At 41.4% G+C, this 22,515-nt stretch overlaps 1 protein-coding gene across 29 annotated transcripts in view; it reads right to left on the bottom strand.

The window, feature by feature from the left end:
• LOC129659044 (uncharacterized) overlaps positions 1–18,153 on the bottom strand; it is a 464,676-nt gene extending 446,523 nt beyond the window's left edge. For 15 of the 29 annotated variants that reach the window (XM_055590091.1, XM_055590083.1, XM_055590086.1 and 12 more), the window contains exons 1-2: positions 18,011–18,153; positions 17,128–17,333 (exon numbers count right to left, since the gene is read on the bottom strand). Coding sequence is in view for 2 of the 29 variants with exons in the window: in XM_055590073.1 (XP_055446048.1) it covers positions 17,128–17,143 (16 nt within the window). In the remaining 27 variants the exon portion in view is untranslated. Of the gene's footprint in view, positions 1–15,628; positions 16,170–17,127; positions 17,334–18,010 lie in introns of those variants that run through there. The other 14 variants (XM_055590076.1, XM_055590069.1, XM_055590078.1 and 11 more) reach the window with 8 other exon arrangements.
• Positions 18,154–22,515: the final 4,362 nt, after the last annotated feature.

The raw sequence follows: 22,515 nt of genomic DNA, 5'->3' as shown, positions 1-22,515 counted from the left end.
ATTCTCCAGGCAAGAATACTGGAGTGGGTGGCCATGCTCTCCTCCAGGGGATCTTCCCAATCCAGGGTTCAAACTTGTGTCTCTTATGTCTCCTGCATTGGCAGGGTAAGCTGCACTGCCTGGGTTCATATCCCAGCTCTACCAACCTCAAGCAAAATAATCTCTTCCCAGCTCTATACCTTCGTTTCTTCACCTAAAAAATGATGATGACAGGGCTTACCACATGATGATGTCAGAAGGATGACGTGACATAACACATTGAATCTAACATTCTTAGATTAGTGAAGTGAAAGGCACTCAGTTGTGTCTGACCCTTTGCGACCCCATGAACTATACAGTCCATGGAATTCTCCAGGCCAACAACTGGAGTGGGTAGCCTTTCCCTTCTCCAGGGATTCTTAGAATAGTGCCTGCCATAAAATGTGCATCAGCGGTATTATTTCTCACTCTGGATTCATCTTTATTTTTCTAGACAGCATCCCCATGCTACCCATGGTTTCACACAGAAGTGACTCTATCTTGTTAATGGCTTTTGAAAAGTGGTTTTGAACAAAATGCTGTTTTATGTTTCTGATCCCAAACACACTCTCTTCTGTCATGGACAAAAGCTATAATTTCTAGTGTTAGTTCAGTTCAGTTCAGCCGCTTAGTCGTGTCTGACTCTTTGCAACCCCATGAATCGCAGCACGCCAGGCCTCCCTGTCCATCACCAACTCCCGGAGTTCACTCAAACTCACGTCTATCGAGTCAGTGATGCCATCCAGACATCTCATCCTCTGTTGTCCCCTTCTCCTCCTGCCCCCAATCCCTCCCAGCATCAGAGTCTTTTCCAACGAGTCAACTCTTCGCATGAGGTGGCCAAAGTACTGGAGTTTCAGCTTTAGCATCATTCCTTCCAAAGAAATCCCAGGGATGATCTCCTTCAGAATGGACTGGTTGGATCTCCTTGCAGTCCAAGGGACTCTTAAGAGTCTTCTCCAACACCACAGTTCAAAAGCATCAATTCTTCGGTGCTCAGCTTTCTTCACAGTCCAACTCTCACATCCATACATGACCACAGGAAAAACCATAGCCTTGACTAGACCAACCTTTGTTGGCAAAGTAATGTCTCTGCTTTTCAATACGCTATCTAGGTTGGTCGTAACTTTTCTTCCAAGGAGTAAGCGTCTTTTAATTTCATGGCTGCAGTCACCATCTGCAGTGATTTTTGAGCCCCCCAAAATAGAGTCTGACACTGTTTCCCCATATATTTGCCATGAAGTGATGGGACCGGATGCCATGATCTTCGTTTTCTGAATGTTGAGCTTTAAGCCAACTTTTTCACTCTCCACTTTCACTTTCATCAAGAGGCTTTTGAGTTCATCTTCTCTTTCTGCCATAAGGGTGGTGTCATCTGCATATCTGAGGTGATTGATATTTCTCCTGGCAATCTTGATTCCAGCTTGTGCTTCTTCCAGCCCAGCGTTTCTCATGATGTACTCTGCATATAAGTTAAATAAGCAGGGTGACAATATACAGCCTTGATATACTCCTTTTCCTATTTGGAACCAGTCTGTTGTGCCATGTTCAGTTCTAACTGTTGCTTCCTGACCTGCATACAAATGTCTCAAGAGGTAGATCAGGTGGTCTGGTATTCCCATCTCTTTCAGAATTTTCTACAGTTTATTGTGATCCACGCAGTCAAAGGCTTTGGCATACTCAATAAAGCAGAAATAGATGTTCTTCTGGAACTCTCTTGCTTTTTCCATGATCCAACGGATGTTGGCAATTTGATCTCTGGTTCCTCTGCCTTTTCTAAAACCAGCTTGAATATCTGGAAGTTCACGGTTCATGTATTGCTGAAGCCTGGCTTGGAGAATTTTGAGCATTACTTTACTAGCATGTGAGATGAGTGCAATTGTGCGGTAGTTTGAGCATTCTTTGGCATTGCCTTTATTTGGGATTGGAATGAAAACTGACCTTTTCCAGTCCTGTGGCCACTGCTGAGTTTTCCAAATTTGCTGGCATATTGAGTGCAGCACTTTCACAGCATCATCTTTCAGAATTTGAAATAGTTCAACTGGAATTCCATCACCTCCACTAGCTTTGTTCGTAGTGATGCTTTCTAAGGCCCACTTGACTTCACATTCCAGGATGTCTGGATCTAGGCCAGTGATCACACCATCATGATTATCTGGGTCGTGAAGATCTTTTTTTTCATTAGTAATGAAGCCATTCACTTAGGACTCATATCTCAGTTCTAAGTTAAAGGAAAATGATGATATCACATACATATGTATCAAATTACATATGTTTAACTTTCCCAACAGAATCTGAACAAATTGTTTGCATATGTTACTGTCAAACAACAGAAATAATTTCACAAGTCTCGTTCTATCCCATCATAGTTCTCATAGTTCATCATTGCTTTGATCATATAAGATCAACTGCATTCTTTCAATAACCCAGCATATTTAAATTTCTATTAAAAAAATAGTGTGACTGGTTGCCATAGTGGAAAGCTATTAAAAATATGATGGGAAAGGAATGGCCCAGTATTCTTGTTTCAGTGGAAAGGAATGGCCCAGTATTCTTGTCTCCTAGGTGTTCATTTTTATAGACTATATTTGCTACTCCATTAATCTTGTGCATTTTCATAAGAAAAATCAGCTTTCCAGAAATCACACTATCTATATCCTTTCCCTTAATAACTTTAGAAACCATCTAATTTCTTCCAAACTTGCAGAAAATACAGAACTTAGAATTTTTCCTGAAACTTCAAATATATACACCTATGTAGAAACATACTCCAAAAATAATTTTCAAAATAATTAAATAACAAGTATTAGCTAGACCATCATTCTCCCAACTGTTTTATACTCTTGGATCTTAAAAATAGGTCGCTTAGCAAGATAGTCTACACTCCTTGCTTTTACTTTCTCACCACTTATTCTCTAAACCTTAGTATTCTATCCTCCATTGGAACTACTAGTCACCTGGGTTTGAATCCTAGGAATCATCTCTGATTTTTCTCTCTATACAAAATCAATTACCAAATTCTTTTTATTCTTCCCAAGAAATGACTCACAATTACAACTATTTCATTTCATCTTCTGGGAACACCAGCAACATTAACTACCCCCGGCACTGCTGAACCTGATTCCTAACAAGCTCCCCACCCCAGCATCTCTCCACACTGATCTACAGGGTACATGTGCATACGCAAGCTCACTCATGTATGCATTCGCATCAACATTCTTCCTGGATTCCATGTTGTAACTCCAAAACAAGAAAATCTGGCCAGAAGTTACCAAACACATGCATACATGTGAGTGTTTCTGTTTTGCATATAGATTCATTTGTATTATTTTTTAAATTCTACATAGAAGTGATATCATATTGAAATAGTATTTGTCTTTCTCTGTCTTATTTCATTTAGTATGGTAACTTCTAGATCCATCCACGTTGCTGCAAATAGCAATATTTCTTTTTTTTAATAGACGAGTAATATTCCATTAAGGGGCTTCCCCAGGTGGCTCAGTGGTAAAGAATCTGCCTGCCAATGCAGGAGACACTGGTTTGATCTCTGGGTCAGGAGGATCCCCTGGAGTAGGAAATGGCAACCCACTCCAGTATTTTTGCCTGGGAAATCCCATGGACAGAGGGGGCTGACAGGCTACAGTCTATGGGGTTGCCAAAGAGTAGGATATGACTTAGCAAATAAACAACAATAATATTCCATTATATCTATCTATATATATAGAGAGAGATGTATGTATATATCATATATGTGGGTCTGTATGTATATGCCACATCTTCTTAAGCCAGTCATCTCTTGATATGCATTTGGGTTATTTCCATGTCTTGGCTATTTTAAATAGAGTTGTAATGAACATTGATGTACATGCATTTGAAAGATTAAAATTTTAAATGTGTAACCACTATGGAGAACAGTATGGAGGTTCCTAAAAAAACTAAAAAATAGAACTACAATATGATCCAGAAATCCCACTTCTGGGGATATATCCAGAGAAAACCATAATTCAAAAAGATACATGCCTCTAACATTAATTGCAGCACTATTTACAATAGCCAGGACATGGAAGCAACTTAAACATTCACCAACAGAGAAAATGATCAAGAAGATGTGATATACATATACAATGGAATATCATTCAGCCATTAAAAATAATGGAATAATATCATCTGCAGCAACATGGGGGCACGTAGAGATTGTCATACTGAGTGAAGTAAGTCAGGCAGGGAAAGACAAATACCATTGATATGGCTTGTATACGGAATACATAAAAAAGGTACAAATGAACTTATCTACAAAACAGAAATAGAGTTACAGATGTAGAAAACAAACAACGGGGGCGGGGCAAGGAGAGGGATAAATTGGGAGATTGAGATTGACGAGTACACACTGCTACATATAAAGTAGATAACTAGAGTGATAATGACCTACTGTATAGCACTGCTGCTGCTGCTAAGTCGCTTCAGTCGTGTCCGACTCTGTGCAACCCCAGAGACGGCAGCCACCAGGCTCCCCCGTCCCTGGGGTTCTCCAGGCAAGAACACTGGAGTGGGTTGCCATTTCCTTCTCCAATGCATGAAAGTGAAAAGTGAAAGTGAAGTTGCTCAGTCGTGTCCGACTCTAGCGACCCCATGGATTGCAGCCTACCAGGCTCTTCCACCCATGGGATTTTCCAGGCAAGAGTACTGGAGTGGGGTGCCATTGCCTTCTCCAATGCATGAAAGTGAAAAGGGAAAGGGAAATCGCTCAGTCGTGTCTGACTCTTAGCGACCCCATGGACTGCAGCCTACCAGGCTCCTCCGTCCATGGGATTTTCCAGGCAAGAGTACTAGAGTGGGGTGCCATTGCCTTCTCCAACTGTATAGCACAGGGAACTCTATTCAGTACTCCGTAATAGCCTATATGGGAAAAGAATCTAGAAAAAGAGTGGATGTACAGCTGATTCCCTTTGTTGTACATGTGAAACTAACACAACATTATAAATCAACTATACTCCAATAAGAAAAATTTTATGATGTGTATTACATTCTACATGGACAGTATTTCAATTATTTTAAATATATATACTAAGAGTCTTCCACATATAAGCTATATTAGGAGAAATAAGAATGTAATTGATAATAAGGTCCCTGACCATAAGGAGTCTACAATTTAGCAGAGAAGGAATAAAATGAGTAAATAAGTTTTAAGGCAAAGTGTACTAGGTGTCTTAAGAAGAGAAATATCAAATTCCTAGCATGTCAGGACTTAAGAACATCTAAGTATGAGGCAGATCCAAACCAGAGGAGAAGATAAACCTAAGGCACATGACAAGGAGGGCTGGGAAAACAAACGTGGAAACAGAGGCAGTGGTTCATGTCCAACGAGCGTGGCAAGTTTAGGTATGGTTTAAGCAGAAGATTTTAACTCAGAGACTGTACCTCAACAGAGATGGCGTATTTCTGATGATAGTAAGAGCATAAACAATAATAACAGCTAACATTTTTGAGCATTTACTGTATGGCAGGCAATGTCCCAAGGATTAACTAGGCTTATTCTCCCAACAGTCCTATGAAGTAAGACTATCAATACAAAGGAAATTTCAATATGAGGAAAGTAAGGTTTAAAAAGATTCAGTAACTTTTCAATAGTCACTCAGGTAGCAGGAGGAGTCAGTGGCAACTAGAGACTAGAATTAAGTACCTCTTAAAGAAAGGTGGGTGGTCATCCTGGGTGACCATTCATTTCACAGAATAGAGAAATAGCTGAAGGAACATCTAGCACCACACTTACCAAAAGGGCTAGTGTGATCTCAGTAGGTTCTATGGACTCTGACAACAGCACAGGAATTCAGACTCAGAAGGAAACTGAAATACTAGGCAGCAAAACTAAAACAGAAGAATATATAAACAGAAACTCCATGAGGAAAGCAAGGATGGGGAGACAGTAAAGGCTGAGACTTACAAGCTCACTCCCTCAAATAACTGGATTCCCGGTCTATGGAGAAAAGACTGAGGTTAAACCCAGAAAAGAGCTGCCTTCAGGCTCTTGTCCTTCTTCCCTCTGGGAAGTGCTAGGCACACATGAGCCTACAGATGGGCAGCATCTGTGACTCCAGAGGGATGGGCCAAGGTTTAGAAGCGCACACACAAACACTGGGTTAGAAAAGAGCCTCATGGATAAGATAAGAGTTGACTTGTATATTCAAGAAAAGAATTTATAAAGATGGGGCAAAAGAAAGGGACTTCTAATGAAGCAAAGATGTAGCAGGGAAACAGGGAGCAATCTAGTTTTGCTGAAGCCAAGCATTTATTTCTAAAAGTAGCCAAAAAACATAGAAAAAGGAAGATGCCAGGTTGAGGACTCCATACAGCATCCAGTGAGATGAATGGTGTCCTAGAGAGTTTTGAGATAATTAAGAGTCATTTTCTTCTACTTCTAACTACTAATTGTTCAAGAAAGATAAAAGGATAGATTAAACAGCAGCTCAGCGTGAATTACACAGCACACCTCTTTCTAAAGCCTTTGATCTCTCCATCACCTCTATTGCTCACTGATTTGAGCCAGTTCATTACTCAATTAGTTCCTTTTCTGGGAGAGGTTCCAGGCAGGTAGGAGGCAACACTAAATCCATCAGTTCTGGTGCCTGCTAACAATTCTGCCATTCGAAACTATGAGTTAAAATAAAATGTAGAGATTGCTTTTGGATTCAGTTTCTCTCCCCTATTTATCTCCATCAATAACATGGAATTAGTCATAAGCCATTCATCTCTTCACAGACATGTTAAGGTTAGGGAGCCCCAGTATATACTTACAAAGAAAAAGAGCTCCATATGCCCATAAATGTCACATAGGAAATTTCTCTGCGGGCAGCTTCATTCTAGAACACCACCCTCTAATGATGCAAATTCCCTTCACAGACAAAGGTACGCCCAGAGGTGTATTTCCATTCATGGATAGTTTGGGATCTAGCCAAATTCTTCTCATCCTCTTCTCCTCCATCTTGTCCTCAGTTCAGTATAGTTCAGTTGCTCAGTTGTGTCCGACTCTTCGCGACCCCATGAATCGCAGCACGCCAGGCCTCCCTGTCCATCACCAACTCCCGGAGTTCACTCAGACTCACATCCATCAAGTCAGTGATGCCATCCAGACATCTCATCCTCTGTCGTCCCCTTCTCCTCCTGCCCCCAATCCCTCCCAGCATCAGAGTCTTTTCCAATGAGTCAACTCGTCGCATCAGGTGGCCAGAGTACTGGAGTTTCAGCTTTAGCATCATTCCCTCCAAAGAAATCCCAGGGCCGATCTCCTTCAGAATGGACTGGTTGGATCTCCTTGCAGTCCAAGGGACTCTCAAGAGTCTTCTCCAACACCACAGTTCAAAGGCATCAATTCTTCAGCGATCAGCCTTCTTCACAGTCCAACTCTCACATCCATACATGACCACAGGAAAAACCATAGCCTTGACTAGGCGAACTTTTGTTGGCAAAGTAATGTCTCTGCTTTTGAATATGCTATCTAGGTTGGTCATAACTTTCCTTCCAAGGAGTAAGCGTCTTTTAATTTCATGGCTGCAGTCACCATCTGCAGTGATTTTGGAGCCCCCAAAAATAAAGTCTGACACTGTTTCCACTGTTTCCCCATCTATTTGCCATGAAGTGATGGGACCAGATGCCATGATCTTCATTTTCTGAATGTTGAGCTTTAAGCCAACTTTTTCACTCTCCACTTTCACTTTCATCAAGAGGCTTTTGAGTTCCTCTTCACTTTCTGCCATAAGGGTGGTGTCATCTGCATATCTGAGGTTATTGATATTTCTCCTGGCAATCTTGATTCCAGCTTGTGTTTCTTCCAGTCCAGCATTTCTCATGATGTACTCTGCATAGAAGTTAAATAAGCAGGGTGACAATATACAGGCTTGACGCCCTCCTTTTCCTATTTGGAACCAGTCTGTTGTTCCATGTCCAGTTCTAACTGTTGCTTCCTGACCTGCATATAAATTTCTCAAGAGGTAGATCAGGTGGTCTGGTATTCCCATCTCTTTCAGAATTTTTCACAGTTTATTGTGATCCACACAGTCAAAGGCTTTGGCATACTCAATAAAGCAGAAATAGATGCTTTTCTGGAATTCTCTTGCTTTCTCCATGATCCAGCGGATATTGGCAATTTGATCTCTGGTTCCTCTGCCTTTTCTAAAACCAGCTTGAACATCCGGAAGTTCACGGTTCACATATTGCTGAAGCCTGGCTTGGAGAATTTTGAGCATGACTTTACTAGCATGTGAGATGAGTGCAGTTGTGCGGTAGTTTGAGCATTCTTTGGCATTGCCTTTCTTTGGGATTGGAATGAAAACTGACCTTTTCCAGTCCTGTGGCCACTGCTGAGTTTTCCAAATTTGCTGGCATATTGAGTGCAGCACTTTCACAGCATCATCTTTCAGGATTTGGAATAGCTCAACTGGAATTCCATCACCTCCACTAGCTTTATTCATAGTGATGTTTTCCAAGGCCCACTTGACTTCACATTCCAGGATGTCTGGCTCTAGGTCAGTGATCACACCATCATGATTATCTGGGTCATGAAGATCCTTTTTGTACAGTTCTTCTGTGTATTCTTGCCACCTCTTCTTAATATCTTCTGCTTCTGTTAGGTTCATACCATTTCTGTCCATTATTGAGCCCTTCTTTGTATGAAATGTTCCCTTGGTGTCTCTAATTTTCTTGAAGAGATCTCTAGTCTTTTCCATTCTGTTGTTTTCCTCTATTTCTTTGCATTGATCACTGAAGAAGGCTTTCTTATTTCTTCTTGCTATTCTTTGGAACTCTGCATTCAGATGCTTATATCTTTCCTTTTCTCCTTTGCTTTTCACTTCTCTTCTTTTCACAGCTATTTGTAAGGCCTCCTCAGACAGCCATTTTGCTTTCTTGCATTTCTTTTCCACAGGGATGGTCTTGATCCCTGTCTCCTGTACAATGTCACGAACCTCAGTCCATAGTTCATCCGGCACTCTATCAGATCTAGGCCCTTAAATCTATCTCACTTCCACTGTATAATCATAAGGGATTTGATTTAGGTCATACCTGTATGGTCTAGTGGTTTTCCCTACTTTGTCCAATGTAAGTCTGAATTTGGCAATAAGGAGTTCATGATCTGAGCCACAGTCAGCTCCTAGTCTTGTTTTTGCTGACTGTATAGAGCTTCTCCATCTTTGGCTGCAAAGAATATAATCAATCTGATTTCAGTGTTGACCATCTGGTGATGTCCATGTGTAGAGTCTTCTCTTGTGTTGTTGTAAGAGGGTGTTCGTTATGATCAGTGCATTTTCTTGGCAAAACTGTATTAGTCTTTGCCCTGCTTCGTTCCGTATTCCAAGGCCAAATTTGCCTGTTACTCCAGGTGTTTCTTGACTTCCTACTTTTGCATTCCAGTCCCCTATAATGAAAAGGACATCTTTTGGGGGTGTTAGTTCTAAAAGGTCTTGTAGGTCTTCATAGAACTGTTCAACTTCAGCTTCTTCAGCGTTACTGGTTGGGGCATAGACTTGGATTACTGTGATATTGAATGGTTTGCCTTGGAAACGAACAGAGATCACTCTGTTGTTTTTGCGATTGCATCCAAGTACTGCATTTCGGACTCTTTTGTTGACCATGATGGCTACTCCATTTCTTCTGAGAGATTCCTGCCTGCAGTAGTAGATATAATGGTCATCTGAGTTAAATTCACCCATTCCAGTCCATTGTAGTTCGCTGATTCCTAGAATGTCTACATTCACTCTTGCCATCTCTTGCTTGACCACTTCCAATTTGCCTTGATTCATGGACCTGACATTCCAGGTTCCTATGCAATATTGCTCTTTACAGCATTGGACCTTGCTTCTATCACCAGTCACATCCACAGCTGGGTATTCTTTTTCTTTGGCTCCATCCCTTCATTCTTTCTGGAGTTATTTCTCCACTGATCTCCAGTAGCATATTGGGCACCTTCTGAACTGGGGAGTTCCTCTTTCAGTATCCTATCATTTTGCCTTTTCATGCTGTTCATGGGGTTCTCAAGGCAAGAATACTGAAGTGGTTTGCCATCCCCTTCTCCAGTGGACCACGTTCTGTCAAATCTCTCCACCATGACCCGCCCATCTTGGGTTGCCCCACGGGCATGGCTTAGTTTTATTGAGTTAGACAAGGCTGTGGTCCTAGTGTGATTAGATTGACTAGTTTTCTGTGATTATGGTTTCAGTGTGTCTGCCCTCTGATGCCCTCTTGCAACACCTACCGTCTTACTTGGGTTTCTCTTACCTTGGGCTTGGGGTATCTCTTCACGGCTACTCCAGCAAAGTGCAGCCTCTGCTCCTTACCTTGGATGAGGGGTATCTCCTAACCGCCGCCCTTCCTGACCTTCAACATGGGATAGCTCCTCTAGGCCCTCCTGCGCCCACGCAGCCACAGCTCCTTGGACGTGGGGTTGGTCCCCCGGCCGCTGCCCCTGGCCTCAGGCATGGGGGCATGGGGTAGCTCCTCCCAGCCGCCACCCCTGACCTTGGACGTGGGGTAACTCCTCACCCATCATTTTTATTTGTATTTCCACTCCCACAGCTCCCTCTGACTCCTCTCCTCTTCCACTCTGCATCTTCCACACTGGCTCAGTTCTCTTGTACACACACTCAAATGAATTTCCTCCCCCTATATGCAGTAGAGAATAATACGTGACTACTGCAAAAGCTTTTCTATTTATAATGTGTGAGAGTGTATCATTATTACTATCAGTAATGGTCTCACATATTTGTTAAAATGACTGGAAGGGAATGAAAGAAGGGAGTAGAGAGGATAGTCTTTCTCTATTTGCATATGAAACTGGATCAAAATCTCAATGTGATAGGGAAGCTTCATCTACAAGAGACTGCAGGGATCTGAAGAGAAACTGTGTTAACACAGCTGGACTGGGAAAGAGAGACAACACATGGTTGATGGTGACAATGTGATCTCCCTGCTGCTACCCTGCCTCCTTTTCAGCCTTCAGTCCTCACTTAAGAGCAGATCTGCCTGGCTGTCAATCACTGCACTCCTCAGTATAAGAAACTATGTGAAGCATTAGTTCTTACAAACATTACACAGATTTAGAAATTTGAGAAGTCATACAAAATAATATTCCCATGGTTAGAATGATACTCTCTAAGACTCTTCATCTGTCTTCCAATTGGATGGTGACTTCTAAGTCTTCAGTATTGTCTGCTTCCTTGCCTCCACTGTTAAATACTTGCTAATATGCATACAGATAGTTACTAATGCTGGAATTATCTTGACCTGCTGCAAATCCTTCAAATATATTATTTTTTATATTTTTCAATGCCTAACTTGCAAGCATTTATTTGGCTTCACAACTCTCTGCAAAGTAGCCATTATTAACTAAAACTCAGATAATAAAACCAAGCCATGAAGCTACTAGTTCAATAAATTCCTAGTTCATACAACTAGTAAGCAGTGGAATGTAAGATTCCAATAAGATGTCTATCAATTTGTTTTAATACACCATATTGCCTTTCACAAATAAAAAGAAATTGGGTAATGGGACTAAGTACTAACTACCATTTTAATATAAAGATGCAAAAGTGAAAAGTGTTAGTTGCTCAATTGTGTCCAACTCTTTGCAACCCCATGGACTGTAGCCTGCCAGGCTCTTCTGTCCATGGGACTTTCCAGGGCGCACATTTTTATATAAATATTAGTTATAATGCCATATAGAGCACTTTGCAATTCCTTGAAAACTCGCATAAATAGTATGTCCATCCTCAAAGCATTGCAGGAGAGAAGCAGCATAAGAATTGATCACATTTTACAGACAAGGAAACTGAGTTTAAGAGAAAAGGAGGTTTGCCCGAGGCTACATGGTCATTAAGCAGTGGAAGCACAAGGAGCCCGCAGGTCTTCCCAGCTTATTTTCCCACTGTGTTTAAAGCAGTTGTGAGCTGAATGAAATTTCAAATTCTATCTGAACTGTCCTAATTGCTACGATATAGTACAATATGATATGATGATACATAATACAAAGGAACACTTAGATAGCACTGAAGAGCACGTGGACAGGGGATAAAGCTGATGGATACACGCTGATTCTAATGGGAGGTGTGTGAGGATCCTTACAGCTGGCAGGCATAAAGGTGGAAGAGATTCAGGGTGGTCTCCAGGGGCCATGTGCCAGTTCATTTTTCCTGTAAGCAGGTGGTGAACCTTGACTCATTAGAAGAGGCAGGTTCTCGATCAATCTGGTTGGCATCCTTGCCAAAGTTTGTGAGACATTTGTTTGATGTAACAAACAACTCCCAAGAGGGATCATGTCCCAACACAAAAGAAAGTTATATTTTGCTCATGTAAATTCCACTGGCGTGTTTTAGATGGATGGGTAGCAGTTACCCAAGCCTGATCCAAAGAGACCCAGGTATCTTTCATGTATGGCTGTGGCACGTTTTGCAGTTGGCTTCCAAGGCTCCTGTGCTTTCCTTCAGTTTAGCAGGGAAGGAAAAAGAACATGGAGACAACCCCATGAGGAGGTTTACAGGAGCCATACCCCACTCACCTTCCATTGGCTGAATTCAGGCACAGGAGGTTGGGGTATATTATCTTGCTCAGTGCATCCAAGGAGACGAAGAACTAGATTTGGTGAATAACTGACACACTTTCCCAGAGCTCTAGCAAAATTTGCCTGTGTTTTTTTTTTTTTTTTAATTGAATCCATACCTAATGAAATTCTAATACATTCATCAGAAAAAAAAATCATACCTATTTTAACTCTTGTGACAGAAGTCCTGAACATTGTTATTAGGGCCCATAAACAATAAACCATCTAATTCCACTTCAAAAATGATAGTTTCTGTCAAAAGTGATAGGTTCTTTCATAAATAGCCATAAGCACCTGCTGGATCAGATTTTAGTTCAGCACAGGAATAGAAACAAGCACAGCCTTGGGCTCAAGAGGATGGACTTAGGAAATGGAAAGTTCCAGATCTGACTCCTGTCTGTGCTTCTCATTGGTGAGAGTTAATGTTTAACAAGTGTCAAGGACCAAGCAAGTATTTAGCACTTGACATGTATTATTACAAAGAGTGGATTTTATGGATGCTAAAACAAGTTTAGGGCTTGCTGACCTGCCCAAGGACACAAGAGAATACAGAACTAGGCTCAGAACAAAAGGCTGAGTGAGATTCCAGTCCTGTGCTCTTCTCACCCTTACTGAACTCCTCTGAATGCTGGCTACTTCACTTGTAAAACAGAACTAACCGCACCTACTTCGTAGGTTTCTTGCAAACAGTAAATGAGCAGGCATGTAACACAAAAACAGGCACATAATGAAAGGCCTGGCTTGTTAATAATATTAAGGAGAGTAACTGCTCTCTCAACATGAGTTTTGATCTACCCGAGTTTCTTCATCTTCAAAAAATTATATCTGAGAAGAGTCTAATAAAAATATTCTTTATGCCATATCTCTGGGACACAGAGATCTCCAGAAATTTACAGAGGGGCAGCTTTGCTAGTAGTTTATAAGGTTCACATGGCCTCTGCAAGCGCAGGGCATGATATAAACCAATATAGTCTTTAAAACAGCTATGGAAGAAAAGAGGTCGAAATATATTGGTAAAGCCATAATGAAACAGTCAGCATTAGCAGCAGACAATCTATAAGCTGGCAGACCAGACAAGAAGGATAAATACTCTTATTATGAAGGATAAATACTCTCACATGACCCACATTGTTCTCTGTGAAATCTATGGTACACATTTTCCCCACCAATTAGATACTCCTTTGTCAGATTTGACACAAGAACATTTCCCAGCTTTAGAAGTTCTGCTTTGTTGGGACTATTTTGCGGGCAGCCATGTGATAGAGCATTTAGCATCCCTGGCCGAATGGCAAGGAAGTAAAAGCAGGAAGGAGCCATAGATTTCTCTCTTAAGGATGCTCAGTGCCCACCCCAGGGGTGGAAAGAGAAAAGAGTCTCAGGAACTAGTGATGGAATGATTTTCCACTGCCTATATTCACAGCCATTGCCCCTCCTCAGCCAACTCCTGCTCCCAGATAAAACAGAAAATGAAACCATCCTGAGAGACACCAAATCTCCACATTTTTAGCTCAGCAAGGAAAAGGCATGGACACTTGTAAACACAGTCAAGGAGAACAAAGTGCCATGTTCATGGCACTGGGAGGAAACCAGCCTGACTGTGGCAGAGGTCACATCTTAGAATACAAGATATAAAGCTGTATTCACTGTATCAGGTAATAACAGAACTCGAAAGTCAAATATAAAGCCAGACACATTGCTCTTCAATTAGCTCACTTAACTTTATTTCACCTTCACAACTTCCATGTGAAGCAGATGCTCTTTCCCTCATCTTACAGATTTTATAGATGAGGAAACAGAGCCTCAGAGAAGTTACATGACTTGCCCAGGATCACACACTTCACAAACTCCAAAGCACAACTCATTTTCATTCTGAATCCAGGCTCCTGAGGCAGGAGGCACTGAGGGTACACTGGGAGGTTTCTGAACTTGTCAACTCAGTGCCTTATAACTGGATGACTGGTACTGAAAGAAGCCTAGAGCACCATGTACTACCTCAGAGTTACAGAGTGTACCTACACTTAAAATCAGAGCACCATTTCCACAGCCCACATTTATCAGATTGCGGAGCTGTAGGTGAAGGGCAGGGGATGCACACTTAGGTCTCTTCATTTTGAGATGCCCTGTGAGCATCTCTGCTGACCTGTTACAAGAATGTTGCCCTTCCTACTCCCACACGGTTGTAGCTGGTTCTCTCTGGAACCTCTGGTCTCCCTCATCTTCTCATGTCTTTCCTAAACACTTCATACAATCAATCATGTAATGGCCATCAATTCAGGGTTCTACCAACAGACCAAAACATGGAGCCAAGAACGGCTGCCTCTGATAAAAATTGAGGGGCATACAATGAGAAAGGTCAATGAACCGAAAACAGACTAGAGAGGCTTTGATACATGATTACTTCTCAGCGCCATCAGACCCACTGCAGCGAGCAAGGATCATAAGGAAAGAGCAAAAAAGTGGCTATGCCTACACACCGGCTGCCTGAAGTTTTCGAACTGTTGAGATTCGATACTTCCCTTGGTGTCATGGGTTGCTGATTGTGCCGATCGACGGACATGCAAGGATCAATACTCCCAGGTCTCTGAGTGCGTGCTACCTGTGGCCCACTCAGCCAAAGGCATCTCTTAATCTTGAGGAAACTGCTTTGGTCAGAGCTGACACCCCAGCCATCTTTAAAAAGCTAAAAGAAAAAACATAAGTCATGCATAATTCTGTCTCTAGGAGGCAAAAAAGAAGAAAAAGAATTCCTAAATTGGTTGATATTACAGTTAAATCAATGCAGAGGTTAATCCGTGTATCATTTATAGTCTGCCTTCAAATGCACAGTTCCTGCACATTCACGGCTCCTCCACATCAGCAGGCTCAGCCAACCACAGACCATGTAGTACCCTAGTATTTACTACTAAAAATATCCACTTGTAAGTGAACCCACGCATTCAAGCTCGCGTTTTTCAAGGGCCAACTACACACATATACCAACTTGCCACATTTGGACGGAATTAGAAAGTAGAAACGTCTTAACTGTACCTGAAGGGAATGAGCTAAACCAGTGATTCTCAAAGAGCCAGCCCAGACCAGCTGGAAGCTTGCTGAGATTTCAGGTTCGGGAATGCTGGCCAGACCTCCAAAAATAGAAACGCTATGGGTGGAGCTTGGCCATTTGTGGTTCAACGCCCGCTCCAGGTGTTTCTGGTCGTGCTCGGTTTGGAAATTATTGAACTAAGACCACCTCAACGCACCTTTTGAGCCTTAACTGAAGTAAAATCGAGCCAAAATTACCCGTAGAAAACGAGGCAAGTAGATTTATTACTTAGGAAATAGTAGTAAATGATTAAGTCCTTTCTACCAGTTTTATGAGATGAAATAGTTGGATAGCATCACCGACGTGGACTCAAACTCAACGGCCTAAGTTTGAGTAAGCTCCGGGAGTTGGTGATGGACAGGGAGGCCTGGCGTGCTACAGTCCATTGGGTCGCATAGAGTCAGACACAACTGAGCAACTGAACTGAATTGAACCAGTTTTATGTTCTTTGAGAACTTACATATTTTCATTTCCTTCAATTTCCTCATCTCTAAAATGGGAATAATAGTATAATTTAGTTCACCAGGAAGTTGTGAGGATTAAACAAAATAATATTTGGATTCACAAAATGTGCCGGACACAATTGTCAACATTCAAAAATATTAGCTATTATTATTACAGTTCAAATTAACACCAAAAACAAAACATCCAAACCTGAAGAAAATGTCCACAAGGATAATCAAACTTAAGCAAACCAAATATAAATGAGAAAATTTACAAATCAGGAAGAAAAAGCAACCTGATATAAATGAGGAAAATAGTACATCTACTATGAATGAAAAACTGCAGGAAGTGAGAAAAAAGAAAATTTTCCAATTGTGAAGTTAGTAACAGCTGAACAGGTAGTAAATAAGATCTGATAACCATTCCATTAGTCCAGCCTCTACTGTGAGGAGAAAAAATAAATGTAACCTGTCCTTCCTTAGAGTAACCCATTCTAGGAGTAACTCATACTCTCTTAACCTGGAAAATCAAGACCAAGGAGCAGAAGATGAGGTAAAATATTCCACAGTAAAACTGCATTGGACTTAGTGACAAAAATGGACACTAAGTCCATTTAAAAAGCAAGAATTTTTGACAATATAAAACTTAAAATAGCAAGTTTTGTTGCCATTGAAAAACATAAAACCAACCACATTTTTTTTAAATAAATAAAACAAAAAAATTCTGCCTATCCAAATCAAGTTGCAGAAGAAAGTTTGTGATCTGAAACCCAACTGAATTTTTTTAAGTGCATAAGGAAATTTCAAGAACCAATTCAAAATTCAAAAGTAAAATTATGGGAGAAGTAAGCTAGAGTTGATTTCAATGAAGCAAAAACACTCTTAAAATTCTTTGGTTATTTCAAAAATCAATCTTCTAACTGTCTGAAGACTTGAAAAAGCAGAAAGAAGCCCTATTGCAAGGACTTCCAACTCATTGACTTCATTCATCCAGAACTTGCCTGATGGATCTGTCATCTTCCTCCCAGGGTGATGGAAATGATTTTCACTCCATCCACTTTTCCCTGTGGTGTTCTATTCTTTAGAGCATTGTAAGCATGGCAACTGCAGAGGTAGAGATCAACCTGCACAGTTCATGTCTAATTCAACCTTTGCAGGCAGATGAAGGCAGAAATACATGTATAAGTGTGGCCTGACCTTGGCAGTCCTGCAAAGAGAAAACAGTCCTCTCAATGCCACCATTTCCCCCTCCTACTGAGTTTTCAAGAGCCCTTTCTTCCCAGACCTTATGAGAGTATAGAAATATTTCAGGTACTTAAGGATCATAAGGAAAGAGCGAAAAAGTGGCTACGCCTACACACCGGCTGCCTGACATTTTCGAACTGTTGAGATTTGATACTTCCCCTAGTGTCATGGGTTGCTTATTGTGCCGATCGACGGACATGCAAGGATCAATACTCCCAGGTCTCTGAGTGCGTGCTACCTTAAACTTGAGGAAACTGCTTTGGTCAGAGCTGACACCCCAGCCATCTTTAAAAAGCTAAAAGAAAAATCATAAATCACGAACAATTCTGTCTCTAGGAGGCAAAAAAGAAGTAGAATTCCTAAATTGGTTGATATTACAGTTAAATCAATGCAGAGGTTAATCCGTGTATCATTTATAGTCTGCCTTCAAATGCACAGTTCCTCCGCATTCAGGGCTCCTCCACATCAGTGGGCTCAGCCAATCACAGACCATGTAGTACCCTAGTATTTACTACTAAAAATATCCACTTGTAAGTGAACCCACGCATTCAAGCTCACGTTTTTCAAGGGCCAACTACATATATGTACCAACTTGCTACATTTGGACGGAATTAGAAAGTAGAAGCGTCTTAACTGTACCTGAAGGGAATGAGCTAAACCAGTGATTCTCAAAGAGCCAGCCCAGACCAGCAGTGTCCACGTCAGCTGAAAGCTTGCTGCGATTCAGTTTCCGGAGCGCTCGCGAGCTCTCCAAAAATAGAAACGCTATGGGTGGAGCCTGGCCATTTGCGGTTCAAGGCCCGCTCCAGGTGTTTCTGATCGTGCTCAGTTTGGTAACTATTGAACTAAGACCACCTGTAAGCACCTTTTGAACTTTGCTGCTGCTGCTGCTGCTAAGTCACTTCAGTCGTGTCCGACTCTGTACGACCCCATAGACGGCAGCCCACCAGGCTCCCCCGTCCCTGGGATTCTCCAGGCAAGAACACTGGAGTGGGTTGCCATTTCCTCCTCCAATGCATGAAAGTGAAAAGTGAAAGTGAAGTCGCTCAGTCGTATCCAACTCTAGCGACCCTATGGACTGCAGCCTACCAGGCTCCTCTGCCCATGGGATTTTCCAGGCAAAAGTACTGGAGTGGGGTGCCATTGGCTTCTCCGTTTTGAACCTTAACTGAAGTAAAATCAGAGCCGAAATTACCCACAGAACAGGTGGTTCAGGAAGTGAGTTAACATCTATCGCCAACTATGTTAAGTTACCCACGAAGAAGGGTGTTTCCAAAGCCAAGCCAGTGTGAGGGACACGAGAGCCGAGTTCCACCTTCAGTTCTGCTCATTTGCTTTGCTACCTTATTTGCATCGCTACCCTGTCTCTGGACCTATTTCTGCATCATTAAGGTCAGAAGAGTAAACTCTTATTGGTGGTTTCCAAATCCAGAAACTCATCAGAAGGCTTTAACTATATTTCTGGATACCACCCCAGATCTTCTTCATCAGAATCACAAGAAATAAGGCCCAGGATATCTATTTTCCAAAAATTCATCTCTGGAATGATTTGATTAGATGATCACTAAGGCCCATTTTTGTTTTATACGTTGTATGCTGCTGCTGCTGCTGCTAAGTCACTTCAGTCGTGTCCCACCCTATGTGACCCCATAGATGACACCCCATCAGGCTCCCCCGTCCCTGGGATTCTCCAGGCAAGAACACTGGAATGGGTTGCCATTTCCTTCTCCAATACATGAAAGTGAAAAGTGAAAGTGAAGTCGCTCAGTCATATGCCCAGCACTGATTTCTCCTCCAAGCACAGAACAAAGAAGAAATGCCTTTTGCCATCAAAATCTTTAAATATAAATGGGAATCAGTTCTCCCAAGTTGTTGCGCTTCTCTATTGCTGAGTAGCAAACTACCCAAAACTTAATGGCTTAAGATGATGACGTAAATTTTCCTCCTGAAGCTGCCATTTTGCCAGAGCTTGATGGAGACATTTCACCTCTCTTCCATTCATCCTATCTGGGGCTGCCTACGACTGGGGGCTGGAATATATGCGTTGGTGGAGCCTGGATGTCTGCTGGGACCCCTGCAGGTGCTACCACCTGAAACTCTTACACGATGCCTCTCCACGTGCTGCTCAGCTTCTTCCCAGTAAGGTGTCCAGCTCTAAAGGTGAGCATCCCAAGAGAGAGAAAGCAGCAGAAGCAAAAAACCTTGTCCCTTTTACACCTTATGGTCACACAGCTGCTGGCATCTCCACCTTATTCTCTTCATAAGGAAGTCACGAAATCCCATCCAGCCTCAAAAGGATGGAAAATAGACTCCGCCTCTTGAGAGAGAGTGGCAAATTTCTGGAAGAGCATATAGGACCAGAAATATTTTGGGGAACTACCACCTGCCGTACCATGGGTAAAGTAGCAGATATGTAACAGAGAATAAGGCAGGATGGTAAGAAATAGGATTGGAAAGGCACTGTACAGAAGAATTTAAAAGAACTTGAAAATCAGGAAGAAGAGTTTAGACATGCTTAGGTAGGAAATCAAACCATGGAAGGGTTTTGAGCAAAGCATTCTTTGAGCAAAGGATTCTTACTGCATTTCACCCCCACAAGAGATACATACTGTAAATAAAGATGAACTTTGTAAAGCCCTCTAGGGAAAGTGTGTTATAGGCCTGGAGAACTGAGCTCTGTTTCTTCTCTTTGACTGCTCTCCATGACTACAGTTGTGAATTTAAGAAAAGGAGAACAATGGGAGCGCTTGGAGGTGTTTCCCACATGCCAGACATTTTGAATGTATTATCTTGTTTAATCATCACAAGAACAACCAGAGGTCAATATTATAATCACCACTTTCCAGATGAGGAAACCGAAGCTCAGAAATGTTAAATAGTTTGCCCAAAGTCAAAGAGCTTATAATCCATGGAGTCATGTTTAAAACACAAGTCTGACTACAAAGTGAGGGCTTTCTCACTGTGTTGTTCTATATGGCATCATCATTTTGAAAGTGTAAATTCTCAAACATTATATGTTTCATGCAAAAATATAAACAATGTAGTAGTCACTCTGTATGTATGTTTTAATGTCAGATACTGGAAAATGCTCAAACTACCACACAGTTGCACTCATCTTACACGCTAGCAAAGTAATGCTCAAAATTCTCCAAGCCAGGCTTCAACAGTACAACTGTGAAATTCCAGATGTTCAAGCTGGATTTAGAAAAGGCAGAGGAACCAGATACCAAATTGCCAACATCCACTGGATCATTGAAAAAGCAAGAGACTTCCAGAAAAATATATACTTTTGCTTTATTGACTATGCCAAAGCCTTTGGCTGTGTGGATCAGGACAAATTGTGGAAAATTCTTTAAGAGATGGGAATACCAGACCACCTGACTTGCCTCCTGAGAAATCTATATGCAGGTCAAGAAGCAACAATTAGAACTGGACATGGAACAACAGACTGGTTCCAAATCAGGAAAGGAGTACATCAAGGTTGTATATTGTCACCCTGCTTATTTAACTTATATGCAGAGTACATCATGAGAAATGCTGGGCTGGATAAAGCACAAACTGGAATCAAGATTGCCGGGAGAAATATCAATAACCTCAGATATGCAGATGACACTACCTTTATGGCAGAAAGCCAAGAGGAACTAAAGAGCCTCTTGATGAAAGTGAAGAGGAGATTGAAAAAGTTGGCTTACAACTCAATATTCAGAAAACTAAGATCTTGGCATCTAGTCCCATCATTTCATGGTAAATAGATGGGGAAACAGTAAAAACAATGGCAGACTTTATTTTTTTGGGCTCCAAAATCACTGCAGATGGTGACTGCAGCCATGAAATTGAAAGACACTTGCTCCTTGGAAGAAAAGTTACTATCAACCTAGACAGTTTATTAAAATGCAGAGACATTACTTTGCCAACAAAGGTCCATCTAGTCACAGCTATGGTTTTTCCAGTGGTCATGTATGGATGTGAGAGTTGGACTATACAGAAAGCTGAGAGCCGAAGAACTGATGCTTTTGATCTGTGGTGTTGGAGAAGACTCTTGAGAGTCCCTTGGACAGCAAGGAGATCCAACCAGTCCATCCTAAAGGAAATCAGTCCTGAATATTCATTGGAAGGGCTGATGCTGACGCTGAAACCCTAATACTTTAGCCACCTGATGCGAAGAACTGACTCATTTGAGAAGACCCTAATGCTGAGAAAGATTGAAGGCAGGAGGAGAAGAGGGTGACAGAGGATGATATGGTTGGATGGCATCATGAACTCAATGGACATGAGTTTGAATAAACTGTGAGTTGGTGATTGACAGGGATACCTGGCATGCTGCAGTCCATGTGGTCACAAAGAGTTGGACAGGATGAGTGACTGAACTGAACTGAACTGAATGGAAAATGAAAGCAACAGAAGATTCAATTAAAATTTTCTGCTTTCACCTTAAAATAAGAACTTTTTCAGAGAAATGGAAAGGCAGGCGCTATATTCCAAGTTACTATGATCTGTAAGATGTACATTTTCTCCCTTATCACACAGAGATGCACCTCAATGATTCAGAAAAGCATAGTCTCTGAAAGATCAAAAGAAAACTACAAAAAAGTAGAGAGAATTTGTAGAGACTTCATGGTCCTTCCATTATTCCCTTTCTACTAAAAACAGTGTTCACATCTCATATTTTTTTCCCTTTTGAAATCACATTGTTTTTCTTATTCTGATCTTCAATCTGTAACCCTGACCATACCATATCCCTGTGACCAGGGATAAATTGAAAGGTTGACAATGCTTATTTTTAGAAATTTTATTAGCAACTACTCACCCCTAAGTACTTAAAATGTCCTCTATGGATTGAAAAAAAATGTTTGTGATATTTATCTTGCCAGTGGAATCTGTATTATAACAAGAGACTTATGGGTATAAAAAGTAAATCTCATAGAAGAATTGCAGTTTGCAGGCTTTGTTGAAGAGGCTAAGCACCAGGATCTCTGTGAGTGAGAAGGGAGCATTCAGCACCTCCTCCAAATCTATTATATACACACTAATACACTAATTAATTTAAATATGACCCAAGTCACTTTCATATGTAATTCCTCAAGAAGTGAGCTGGCTTAGACGATGACAATGAGATATTCCACTATAAGGTATTTGGTCTTTTA

Source organism: Bubalus kerabau, chromosome 8 (genome assembly GCF_029407905.1).
Source record: "Bubalus kerabau isolate K-KA32 ecotype Philippines breed swamp buffalo chromosome 8, PCC_UOA_SB_1v2, whole genome shotgun sequence".
Classification (NCBI taxonomy): domain Eukaryota; kingdom Metazoa; phylum Chordata; class Mammalia; order Artiodactyla; family Bovidae; genus Bubalus; species Bubalus kerabau.
Note: the sequence above shows the minus strand (reverse complement) of the source record. Positions and strands in the feature narration are given on the sequence as shown.